Genomic DNA, 13,286 nt, shown 5'->3' with positions numbered 1-13,286 from the left:
GATATTGTGCCTAGCAGATACTCTCCACTGTCTGGTACCGTTCTGGGACCTGTTAGTTAGGAAGCATGTGCTAACCCAAACAATGTAGGGAGTTGGTTTTAAGGTTAAGTAAGCATAAGTTTGTTCATATATCCTGAATACAGTTTATTTACATGATTTTCGCTAAATGCAACCAGTGGCCACAACACCAAAAAAGGCCTGCCAACCTGACCAGCTGAGGGAGTTTGAGAAGGCAGTGGTCATTGATATATGTCTAATCACGTAATTGTTATATTTCAAGAACTACCCCGGTCTTCAAGAAATCGGTCGTTAAAATTCCCTCTAGAGAATTTGTGTCACACCTCCTTATCTAACAGATGCAGTAAGTAGTTAAACCAAACACGACCAAAATAATGGGAAGATGTCGGCATTGGGGAAAGACACCGAATCATCACATTGTCATCATTCCGTATTTAACGAATATCAACTGGTTCGATCAGACGTTCAGACTGAGCAACCCCACCTTCAGCGAGAACCACAAAACGCCCCGATTGGTCAAAAACGCGGGTCTTTCCGACTTCATCACACTCCCTCAGCTGATTGGCTGGGTAGGCGGGCCTTCTGAATGTGTGGGTTGTTGCTTCTAGTCACAACAATCCTTCATTGTTTTGATTCAACTAGCGTCGTTGCGTAGCTAGCTCGGTATTGCACATTTATATGTGGTTAGAGACTAACCGATTATTAGCTTTATATGACGCCTATTCTTGATAAGATATCGATGAAGTCGCAGATTAGTAATGTTTCTTTTGACGGAACTGTTGTTCAAGGCGCAAGACCAATCAAAACAATACTGTCTTTGGTATGATAGCTAAGCTAGCTGGCTAACCTCACGCGATAGCAACAAAAACATGGGAACGCTTGTTAACGTTATAGCAACGGATCTGGGCCAGTTTTATGTTAATTGTTAGAACCTTCGTAAATCGCCGAGCTGTTTATCGCTGTTGAAATTGCAATTAAAAAACTATTTAACGACGGCCCCAGTCCATAAGTGTAGCCGCTAGCTGGCGAAGTACGGTATTTTGGTTTTTATTTTTGCATTCGGCGTCACTTTATACACATTATTTGCCTTAACATTGAAACAATATATTTTTAATTCTCCGTTTGCTGAATTAAATTTGACTACAAATACACTTTCCAATATCTGTGCAATTGTTAACAAACAGGCGAATAATGTTTTTCAACTGAAATCCGAGATTACAGGATTCAGTTAACATTTAGGCTGGAATATGGAATAGATTTGTCCTCTATCAAGTAATTATGGTGTTTAGTTATTTGCTGCTGTCGTATAATTGCCTCAGCATAGTTCATTATGTAGCTAAGAGCAAATGTGCCATATCTAGATTTAGTGCATTATAAGATTGGAATAAAGAACCTTTCTGAAATATCTGACTTGCGATTCTATTAGTATTGACAGTTTAGAGGCGTGCTTAACAAATGTTCTAAGTGGTGTTTGTAGGAACGCATGCTAGTATACAGCTTTAAAGTTGAATCAAAGATTCATTAAAACACTCAACTGAATTCCATCGTTTCCATTCCATCGGGGAAATGGCCCTGTAACTTGTCACGAAGAATCATATCTCTCACTCGCTGGTTACAGACATATTGATGCTTGCTTACACTCCTGACATTTTCCAAAGGTACGTTGATTTGGTGGCTAATTAACTAACAAAAATAGTTCCCTGATTACTTGGCCAGCTGCTCAAGCATTTGAACGTTAGCAGTGGGGCAAAGGACACCATATGCACATCATTAGAAAAATCTAATCGAGTGGTCATAGTTTTGCTGCAGAACATTTACGTTCAGGGTATTTACCCTATTCCCACAGTGCTGGCAAAGAAGATATTGGGATTCAGCCTGCACAATGGAATTATCAAGGCAATGTCTGAGAGAAGGATGCTTTGGGGGAAATCTTGTGAATGTCCCTATTGATCCCTAGCTGAATTATCCTACATTTATGCTGTTATTTCTGTGTATTTCACAATGAGTTAAACCTAAGTCATCATGAGTATGATGCTTCTATGAATGGCAAACCAACTACATATATATATATAAAATTCTGTAAGCCATTCACTCCATAACAGCTAAAAATCACTATTACGGCACTTACAAGTTATGCTACAGTATCTGCTACCAGCTGAATGAAATAGAACTGTTATGTCACTTAGGTGACCAGAGGACATCTGATTGACAAGGACAGTTTCTAAATGTTAAGCAGTAAAATATACATCAAACCCAATTAGTCCTAGGTTTCATATTTTTCTCCATGAAAGGCGTGGCTCTCTGCGTTCTCTTGCAGTCCAATGACCTCCTAACTTTTTTTGTTGGTGTCGAGCTCCACTGACCTCTTTACTAAATCGATGCTGAATTATTTTGTCTAAGTAATTCGTTAGTAAATAACTAGTTTTGTTGTCATGTTATCCTTTGCACGTCTGCCCATTGACAATAATGTTCTAATGTGTTGTGATTAATACAGTTGGATTATTGCCCTTGAATCTGTCACAACCTTCAAATGGGTGAGGAAAAGCCGGAGACGTTGGACTTTGTCAAAGACTTCCAGGAGTATCTCAGCCAGCAGACTCAACATGTGAACATGATCTCAGGCTCCGTCAGTGGCGTTAAAGAGGTGGATGACTTACCAGCAGGTAGGCCTAACTGTGGCATCAGCAGACGATGAAAACGTGTTGCCTGCTTAGACTTACCTTTAACCAAAGTTCTAGTCACTAAGAATGGTGAAGCTCATCTGTAGTGTTGTCATTCTTCAGACTGCTTGACAGGAAGTTAGACTAGCACCTAAGTTATTAAGTCAGCCGGTATTGCTATATACAGAACTACAGACCGATTTGAACAACACTGCATGCTAGTTCTCAAAGATATATTTACAGGTCCATTATCTCATACTTTGTTAGATTTTAGGTTTATGGTGGAGAAATGTCTCCGTTCTTAAAACACGGTTTGGACTGTACAATCTGATGGCATGTCAGGTTCTTGCTAAGCCCATTCATTTTGACAAAATTGCTCAAGCACTCTTCCAGATTGAATGTGCACCATTGGTTAAAGCAAGTTGATTTCTAATTTTATATCACTCCTTTGTAGCTTTGGTTTTGTGTTTTGGATCATTTTCTTGCTGAAAAGTGAAGCTTTGTCCCAGTCCAAGGACTCTTGCAGACTGATACGGGTTGTCCTTGGATTTTCCGATATTTGGCTCCATACGTATTGCCCTCAACTGTATTTGTGGCTTTGGAACTATTTTAGGTACCCTATGAAATGGTAGGTTTTCAGATATTTTACCAGTTTTTCCATTGACTTAACAGATCAGTATGCTGATGTATAGTTTTGCAGTCAGAAAAGCCGTTTAATTCTCATGTTCGGGATATGGGTCAGTTGGATACCACATACATTGCTATTGAAAATGCAGGGGAAACATTTAAACACACCTGATGCTGATAGGCAAATGGTGCGCTAGAACCCATGAGAGAACTCTTCACAAAAATCGTAACCTTAACACACACTTCAGTTAGGACACCAGCGATAAGTGCAAGTCGTCTTCTGTGTTTTGTGTTGATCATTCCTGTACCCATGCAGACTGCAGTCAGAATGGGTTGGACCACCCATCAGTGGATTTGTCCCTTGACGACGGCTCAGGAATGCTGGTGGATGGCTTTGAGAGAACATATGATGGCAAACTCAAGTGCCGTTTCTGTAACTATGCCACCAGAGGCACAGCCCGGCTCATTGAACATATCCGCATTCACACAGGTGAGTGTTTAATGTGAGCCATAACACTATTAATATGCTTCCTGGTGATAAGTGAATAGATTCGTCATTGCCAGTTAATCATCATCTCATTTAGAGCTTAAACCCCTTATTTTATAAAGACAAAAATCTGAATACATAGCTTGTAACATTTAAGCCTAAGATCCTATCCTTTTCTCATATCCAACAGGGGAGAAACCCCACAGATGCCACCTGTGCCCCTTTGCCTCTGCTTATGAGCGCCACCTAGAGGCCCACATGCGCTCCCACACAGGAGAGAAGCCTTACAAGTGTGAGCTGTGCTCCTTCCGCTGCAGTGACCGCAGCAACTTGTCACACCACCGCCGGCGTCGACACAAGCTCTTACCGATGAAGGGTGCTCGCTCCTCTCTCTCCCACAAGAAGATGCTGAGCGTCTTGCAGAAGAAGACCAGCCTGGGATATGGTCGCCGGCTCCTCATCAATTTCAGCCCCCCCTCCATGGTGGTGCACAAGGCCGAGCACATGGATGACTACTCCCACGAGCTGCCCCACCTGCGCCAGGAGACTTATGGTGACCACGGTGCTGGTGCAGATGTAAGCTCCAGGGACGACCGCAACCATCACCACCACGACCTGGTTATGGACAATCCTCTCAACCAGCTCTCCACCCTAGCCGGCCAGTTGGCCAGCCTGCCCTCTGAGGCTGAAGCCCAGACCCAGCAGCCTCCTGTCTCTCCAGGTGCAGAGTCCTGCGTGGACGAAAAGCCCTTCCTCAACCAGCCGCCTCAGCCAGTCACTGCCCCTGCTGCTGTGTCGGTCAGCACTGCCCATGCCGCGTCCTCCCCCATCACCCCAGAGCCCAGACCCCCACCACACAGTAACTGCAGTCCCGGGGCAGGGCCCTGCAGTGAGCACAGTGGGCGCACCAGCACCCCAAGCATCACCAACAGCCAGCCCAGCACACCAGCCCCAGGCTTGCCTTCGCTGCATCAAGACCCCCAGGATGCTGCCACCACTGCCAACACTGTGACATCTATTTCCCTGACAACATCCTGTACACCATCCACATGGGCTGCCACGGCTATTGAGAATCCATTTCAGTGCAAACATCTGTGGCCATAGGTGCAGAAGCAAGTATGACTTTGCCTGCCATTTTGCCAGGGGGCAGCATAAGCAGTAACTTGTTGCTGTGTCACTGATGGACTGGAGCTGAAATTCACATTTTGATTTAGTTTAATGATTGAGATTTTATTTATTGTTGTAGAACTTTCTGAAATCGAGCCTTGATTTTGCCTGCAAATTCGGTTTAGTGAATTTGATTTTACAGGGACTTAACATTTGATGGTGCCTGATGCATATGTGGTGTTGGGGTGGATCTGTATAAAGGTACATTTTGACCTGTTTGATCATTAAACATTCCTCCTTTCATTTTTAAAACAACAACCTTTTGCAGACTTCTCAACGTAGAGATGATGCTAACACATTTGGGAGGGTGCCCTTTATTGGCTTTATTCATAAGCAACAAAACCACCCACTCCAACTACAGTTCTGCATTGGTAGTTTTTTTTGGAGCCACAGCTGCGTCGTTCTGTCCATATTAACCATAAGACCCACCAGACAAACTGTTAGGACCGGTCTGACCCCATCCACATAGAATTGCAGTTAGAGCTGACCTTTTACACACGTCAGCAACATCTATGTATTTAGGTTTGATTTTTGTTGCCACCTGCATGCAATTAATTTGTCTACAAGTCAATGTTACTTGCAGGTAGTGGATAGCAGTAAGATAAATATCATTATGAACATTGTTTTCTTACCTCAATACATATGAATCTAAAATCGGTTAAATGAATTAAAAGTAAATCTTGGTGAGTGAATCATAATAAAATCCAACTATGTTGGCGAACTTCCAAGTTTGTGCGAATGCCTGCATGGTGTAGACACATGATCTGCTGTTAACTCTGGTTGCAATGTGGCAGCGAGTTTGTGGGAAAGGCCTAAAAACACAATAATTTAATTAAAATGTTGCTGATTGACAATATAATGGCTCAGAACAGCAGATTAACCCACATGTTTAAGACATGTTTAATTCCACCTGCTAGCAGATTTTTTTTTAGGGTTACCTCGAACACCTATAGGACTCTAACTCCAACAGTGCCTACGATGTTCACAATCTCTTAAACTGTTTTTCTGTCTGTTTTTTGGGATTGATCTGCACATAGTGTCCTTAACCAGCACATTTTTGCTAATTGAGTATGGGAAAAATAAAGCATAATGTTAAGATGTATATTCTTACCTTCAAATGATATGTAATAGTGAGATCCATCAGCTGTATTGTCAAACAGTATCACTAGATTTTGTTTTTCACTTTTGTCAATCCCAAATTGCCAAGTAGTACCAGATATCCCATGTTTTAGCATACATGCTATGCCTTGGAATTCCCTGTTGTCCTGCTATGATCATGGCATTGCATATTGTGGTTCTATTAGCTATTTATTGTATTCTACGTTATCAATTGGGTAGTTGTGTCAATAAAAGTAACATTATGCTGAAGGGAAGAATACTGTATGGTTGTTTTGTATTGGATTCTGTTTTCTGTTGTTTAGCACCATTTGTGGAGAACATAGTAACTGTAAGGGATAGAATTGGGATTTGGGAAGTGGGAAAACCTTACTTTCTACTTTCCAGGTGTATCTAAAATGTTAAACTGCTGGAGCAGTATTTAACTACGGGAGCTCAGCCCCCCCTACAGTAGGTGTCATTATGTTCTTATGTGCAAAAGCTCAGCTCCTGCTGGATCCTGCCTAATTTAACCTCTGGTTACTGTTTCTAAGAGTACAGTAATTGCATGTCACCACTCTCACAAATATCCAATGGTGGAGGAATGTAAATGAAAAAATGAAGTTCACAGAAGGAAAAACATACTTTCAGATTCAGCAAATCTGAAAGAATTTTAACAGATTCTTTGTCTCATTTCATTTTGTCATTGACATTCTGGCAGAGGGCTAAGCATTAGCCAAAATATGTGGACACCTGACCGTTACTCTTATATGAGATTGTTGGACATCCCATTCCAAAACCATGGGAATTAATATGGATTTGGCCCCCCATTTGCAGCTGTAACAGATGCCACTCTTCTGGGAAGGCTTCCCACAAGATTTTGGAGTGTCTTTGTTGGAATTTGTACCCATTCATCCAAAACAGCATTTGTGAGGTCTGGCGTTGATGTTGGATGAGAAGGCCTGGCTCGCATTGACTGTTCCAATTCATCCCAAAGGTGTTCAGTAGGGTTGAGATCAAGGCTCTGTGCAGGCCACTCAAGGTCCTCCAACCTCGTTGAACCATGTCTTTATGGACCCCACTTTGTGCACAGGGATACAGTCATGCTGGAACAGGAAAGGGCCTGTGCCACCAAGTTGGAAGCACCCATTTGTCAAAAATGTCTACTGAGGAGATGGGACCGCTACACACACTCAGCACACATTACAGTACTCTCTATTCTTTAAAACTAAGTCCACTTACAGATGAAATGCATGCTGTGACTTGCTTCTTGATACCACAGACTCAACTTGGTTATTATTAATCATTTTTTGCATAGTTACAATGAAAAGGGAGTGGTTGTCCGTTTAATAAAAAGTGGTTGCCTTTCTGATTGTTGGCTGTTGTTCGTAACACTTCCATGACTTGTGATCAGTAAAATACTATTATTTTGAAGTGACAATACTGAGAATATTTCATAATAATGTTGCACTCATGTATTTGTAATAATGTGTTTAATTATTTCATATTGACCCCTTTGGTCAATCCTAAAACTATGTTGAGGCATTTTAAAATTCAGCCTGCATGCGCATATTTAAAGTTTTGTTATAGTATTTTAAACACCAAAAAAATCAATGGATTACTTGTTTTTTTAAACAAGACATGAAATGATCATATGGAGGCAATGGCTGTTGAACACTTCCGATCTTCTTAATGTCACTGGTAGTATCCTTTATTTATTTTGTGCCGTTCAAATTGCAGGACTTAACTGTGGAGACATTGCAAGGAATACTGAAGGAAGATATGACCTCTCCCAGGCCTCTAAACCTGTGTATGGGTGTTGCTTAGCAAGGTCCAATAAGTTGGGCAGGGATGGGAGGTGAGTGGGGGCATGAGAAGTTTGTAGATAATTCACGTTGCCTGTAATTTGGACATAACACAGAAGTGAATACAGATGGCCAAATCTTACACTCCAGTTCAAGTTGGCAGCACTATTTTGTGCCTAATGATTGGTTGCCAACTGCTTTATAAATCCCACAGAAGAAGAAGAAGACAAATTGGGTGGCCCCATCAAAAAGTAATTGTGCAGGACATCCAGTGGCCACAGCGGGGAGTGTTGGGAAAGAGGAGTGTGTAAGCTGTAAGCATAAGGGATATGGGTGATAATAGAGCAGAAGGTGGCCAACTCTGGGAAAGACAGAGAATGGGCCTACAGTTGTATTGGGGAATGTTCCCCCTGTGATGGTTTCCTAAACTGGGTGTGGATGTGGACATGATTGAGGGTAGGAGAGATTGGGAGGGAATTCCCCATTATTTTTGGATGCCAACTGCTGTAAAAACCCTACTGAGGTATAGTATGAATAGATTGGCATGGGAAGAACATGAGCCAGTGTGGAGAATTATATTGGAAATTTGTTTTACTAATTTCTAAGGATATATACAGATGGTTCAAAGGTTTGAGTGGGAAGGCGAGAGCATTTTATGGAGTACACCGTGATGTAAAGGAATAGGTTGGGAATATAGTGTGCAGGAGAGAGGAAGTGGTGTGGAGTAGAATATGATTTGGGACACAAAGTTGAACTTAATGGGAAGAAGAATTTAGGCAGGCCATAAGTGGAGTCCCACTCTGGTACAGTAGGTGGCGGTGTATGCGACGTTCAGTTGAGTGCGATCTCCCAACCCAATGCCAAAGAATATGAAGAAGCAATGGGGGCGTGTCTTCGAGTGGAATGTCTGGGTTACTGAACTTTCTCTGTTGTTACAAGAAGCATTTGTACATAATGTCTAATCAGTAGCGATTTGAAAACATATTTGTTGTGTCGGGGCTCCGGTATCCAGTTTCCAGTCACAAATCATTTCTCGCTACTTTACGAACGCGCTCTTATTCCAGAGCCAGACCTGCCCAGCAGTACAGAACGTGAGGACGAGATGGGCGACGTTTGTGGCCATCTCCCAAACGCTGTAGTGTAGACAAACTTGTGACCTGCGGTAAGTTGGAAGCCACAAACACCAATGAAATGCTTGTGATTCGAGATTGAAGTGTTGCTAACTAGGTAAAGGAAACCATTCGACCTTAAACTAGCTTGTATGTAAGGCGGTTTTGAATGTACAGTACCATGCGTTGTTAGCTAGGTAAAATGTGCTAACGAGCTAATGTTAGCTACTGTAGCTGTCAGAGAGCTCAATGATGAGAGACTACTGTATGAAATGAGAGAAAAACGTCAGGCGTTTGTATTCTTAACGAGTATTTCTCGATATATGAAAGGGTCTCATTCGAGGTTTCTAGGTTAGCGTGTTAATTAAATGTAAATTACTTTGATATACAAACCGTTAATAATACTGGGGCAAAAGTGTGTATTTCATGTTAACAGTTTTTCGTTTCAGCACACATCATCTTAAGAGAATGTGACTTACCAATGCTGAGATCTTATTTTTAAGCTAGAAAAGCCATTGTGGTGTACATTAATTTACCAAAAAAAGTAAGACTTTCAAGTTAGGATAGCCAAACCATGTTAATGTCATTCTTTCTTTAACCATGTTGATAATAATAGATGATACCCATTGTAGATGTTTGGATAACCCAAACACGTGAAACATTTGCGTTTGTCTGTAGTTTATGAACACCAATTATGCAAATTACACCAATTACAAAAGGAGTAGTCGAAAAACGTTGATTAATTTGAAGCTTGGATAGCCTAAACATTTTTAAATGTATTTGGTTTACAGCTTGAACAGTTCAAAATATGCTGTTTATGGTTAGTTTATGCATAAGTATGCTAAATAATAATCCTACTCCATGTTTAGGAATTGTAATTTGGCAGAGCCTTGATTTGTTTTCTGTAGCTTGAACTGTCAAGATATTGTTTTAGGGTTAATTCAATTTTCAAAGTAATATTGTTAGTTCCACTCATGACTTCAAGTGTTTGTGTATGTAAACACAAAGCCCTTCTAGACACATTTTTAGAGTTGCCTAATTGAATATCCACAGTAGCTAGGAGTTGAGGGCATTTATTGAAAGGGAGATGACTGAAAGTCACAGCAGATTATTCAGAATGCAGATAGAGGTGCCATTGTATTGCTCTTCCTCTCGTTCGTTTTTGCTCAGAAGTTGAATGTGTTAAACCATTAATTCAAGGTTGTTTGTTAGACAGTACATCTATTGGGCTCTGTCGGTCCACAGTTATTTCTTATGTCCTAAGAGTGTTCAATTTTGAAATTACTGGAATGTAGTGGTGCTATCTCAAGAAACTTGAGATAAACAATTTAAATCACAGGCTGTTCCAACTTGTGTGTTTCATCACGGCAACTCATAATGTGACTACGTAGAGTGTGTCGCCCCACTTGCCTGTATGCACTCCCACAAAGGCTGGGCATGCTCCCGATGAGACGGCGGATGGTGTCCTGGGGGATCTCCTCCCAGACCTGGATCAGGGCATCAGTGAGCCCCTGGACAGTCTGTCAGGATACCGTTTGCTAGCACATGGAGGTCTGTGTTACCCTTGAAGGATATGCCTCCCCAGACCATCACTGACTCACTGCCAAACCGGTCATGCTGGATGATGTTGCAGGCAGCATAATGTTCACCACGGCATCTCCAGACTCTTTCACATCTGTCATGTGCTCAGTGTGAACCTGCTCTCATCCGTGAAGATAACTGGGTGCCAGTGACAGGCTTGCAGATTCTTGTGTTCTCTGGCGAATGTCAATCGAGCTGCACGATGCTGGGCTGTGAGCACAGGTCCCACTAGAGGACGTCGGGCCCTCATGACACCCCCATGGAATCTGTTTCTGACAGTTTGGTCAGAAACATGCACACCAGCAGCCCGCTGGAGATCATAGTATAGGGCTCTGGCAGTGCTTCTCCCATTCCTCCTGTCACAAACGAGCAGATATCGGTCCTGCTGCTGGGTTGATGCCCTTCAAAACCATTCTCTTTTTTGGGGTTATCTCGCTGTTGACACTGCATTTCCAGTGCATTTCCAGTGCACCTGTTGTCACTTTCATTTGCTAAAGAAAACAGGGGACATTAATTCACTTATTCACTTATGCTTCCAAACTGGGAGCATGGCCCAAGTGTTCCCTTAATTTTTTTGGAGCTGTGTATTTACTAATGTGTATTTACCAATGGTAGACAGTGTTCTCTCACATACAAGGAATTCATGTGGATGTTAATGTTTGAGTTAGGATCGAGCCCAGTCAATGGACTGCTTAACCCCTCCCCCTTCTGACCTTTTCTAGTTTGACCTTTTTAACCTGGTGGCTTGCCAGTCTATCACTTGCACTCCTCTTCTCTCTCACTTTCTCACTGTTTTTGAGCGCTCTCTGCTCGCATTAAAAGGCCCTCTTTTTGCATGTCTATCCACTTTGTATTATGCCAGACAGTCCATGGCACGTTCATTAGGTATATCACCCATTCTTGCAGCAGTGGCTTGCTATATGTTGTATTACTGTGGGTGCCAGGGCACCTGTTCCCGTATAACAGAAATAGCCTGTGTGCTAGCCATTACATGCACAACAGTCTTTATGGTTTGCTGAGAATGGTGTGACAAACAAAAAAACCATCCAGTCTGAATCAGTCCAGTGGGCATGAACAGCTTGTCGAAGGAGAAGAGGAAAACAATGGTGTGTATAATGACAGTCAGGCTACAAACAGTCAAATAACTGTGTAGAACTGCATCAACTCAGAGTTCCACTTCTGTTTCGCTTAACACAAGAACCATCCGTTGGCACATGATCTCCAACACTGGACCATTGAGTGGAAAAACTTTGCCTAGTCCAATGAATCCCAGTTCAGTTTACTTGAGTAGCCTGCATAGTCCCCAGACATAATAGAGCTTCTATGAGATGGAATGGGACGTTTTACAACAAGTGTAATGACATTGTGTCAACGTGGACCAACATCCCTCTAGAATTCTGCATCGGAATCCATGCCACAGAGAATTCAAGCTGTTCTGGAGACAAATGGGTCTGACCAGGTACTAGATGCGTTAAAATAATAAATTGGATACTGGGTGAAGGCTTTGGCTACATTTTTCCCCCACCATGAAATCTCAGCATGAGTGTTGTGGCGCTTTCGTTTTAAGATTATCTGAATTTGTGGGATCTGTAGATGCTTTGTAAAGAAATACCTGTGGTCTACTATTGCAATATGTTTGTTTTTCTTGTTTTAATATAAAGGTTTCATATTTACTCCAGACTTCTGAGTATGGTCAAGTTACATGGTTGTTTCCGAGTCACAACTGGAGAAAGCAGGATCTGCATGGCTCATTTGGTTTAATTTACCTGCAGTCCATCTTTTGCTGTATTTGGGGATGAGGAAGATAAAAAAAGAGAACTTTTAAAAATCTATAAACTTAAATAGTCACCCAGGGCGGCTTTAGTCTGTTGAACGCTAGTATTTGCTGCCTTTTATGGTGAGTGTTTTGACTCGTTCCAGTTAATACATTCCTGGAGTACAACTTTAGAGCTTTGTTGATTGCATGATTCTAAATGTTTATTGCTTACATGTTTGTCACTCACTTCCAAGGGTTGGTAACTGAAGGCAGTGTCTGTTTCCAGGTCTTTTCAAAACCGATACCAATTAATGGACATTTAAACTTGAAAGTGGTTCAAAAGAAATCCAATCTAGTTAAATGAAAATAAGATCTAAACTAAAAGGATACGGCATCTTAAATAGCCAGTTTCTAATACAAAACGACTGAAACCTGACATTGTGGATTAACCCCTTAAAAACAAATACAAAACAATTTGCTATGACCAGCAGGTGCCACCACTTCAAATTAAATGGAAATTTGAAAATAAACCGCTGATTCCGTACAAACAACTAAATTCTAAATGTCTTTAACACGGACTATGGGGATGTTACTTGTGTTTTTAAATCACTCTTGGTGTCGAAGCTATTTGCTAGTTAGCTAAATGGTTGAATTGATAAGTAGCACCATAGCTGTTCTGTAATGCACACGTCTCCTGTTTCTCACCTCAGGCTGTTTTTCTGCCTTTGGCTTGTGTGACACCGGTGGATACAGTAAACTACACAACACTGTTGTTGTAGTGTTATTTTGAAATTAGGTGGTCTGGCTGTTTAGATAGACCTGTAAACCCTGGGATAGAAGTCGGGATGACATTAAGTCTTGATACCACCCAATCAATACACCAGTAACTGTTACCGGGCTAGTCAGAATCATACCGTTATATAGTCTTGATCTTCATGTGTTTCGAATGAACCCTGAGAGTGTGTTTTGTCAAGCGTCTCA

The 13,286-nt window shown here is 41.7% G+C and overlaps 2 protein-coding genes across 8 annotated transcripts in view; both read left to right on the top strand.

Moving 5' to 3' along the window:
• The first annotated feature begins 603 nt into the window (after positions 1-603).
• ikzf5 (IKAROS family zinc finger 5) lies at positions 604-6,327 on the top strand. Its single transcript, XM_010869927.4, is given in 7 exon segments — positions 604-1,676; positions 2,513-2,681; positions 3,622-3,795; positions 3,983-4,776; positions 4,779-4,859; positions 4,861-4,878; positions 4,880-6,327. Coding segments are annotated over 6 exon segments (1,275 nt in total). The 5' UTR covers positions 604-1,676; positions 2,513-2,548; the 3' UTR covers positions 4,955-6,327.
• Positions 6,328-8,719: 2,392 nt separating this feature from the next.
• Positions 8,720-13,286, top strand: part of plekha1a (pleckstrin homology domain containing, family A (phosphoinositide binding specific) member 1a) — a 28,389-nt gene continuing 23,822 nt past the window's right edge. For 3 of the 7 annotated variants that reach the window (XM_010869926.5, XM_010869925.5, XM_010869924.4), the window contains exon 1: positions 8,721-9,021. The gene's annotated coding sequence lies outside the window, so the exon portion shown is untranslated. Of the gene's footprint in view, positions 9,022-13,286 lie in introns of all 7 variants that reach the window. The other 4 variants (XM_020047511.3, XM_010869921.4, XM_010869923.4 and 1 more) reach the window with 2 other exon arrangements.

This window comes from Esox lucius, chromosome 6 (assembly GCF_011004845.1).
Source record: "Esox lucius isolate fEsoLuc1 chromosome 6, fEsoLuc1.pri, whole genome shotgun sequence".
NCBI classification, from domain to species: domain Eukaryota; kingdom Metazoa; phylum Chordata; class Actinopteri; order Esociformes; family Esocidae; genus Esox; species Esox lucius.
This window is presented reverse-complemented; position numbering and strand designations above follow the sequence as displayed.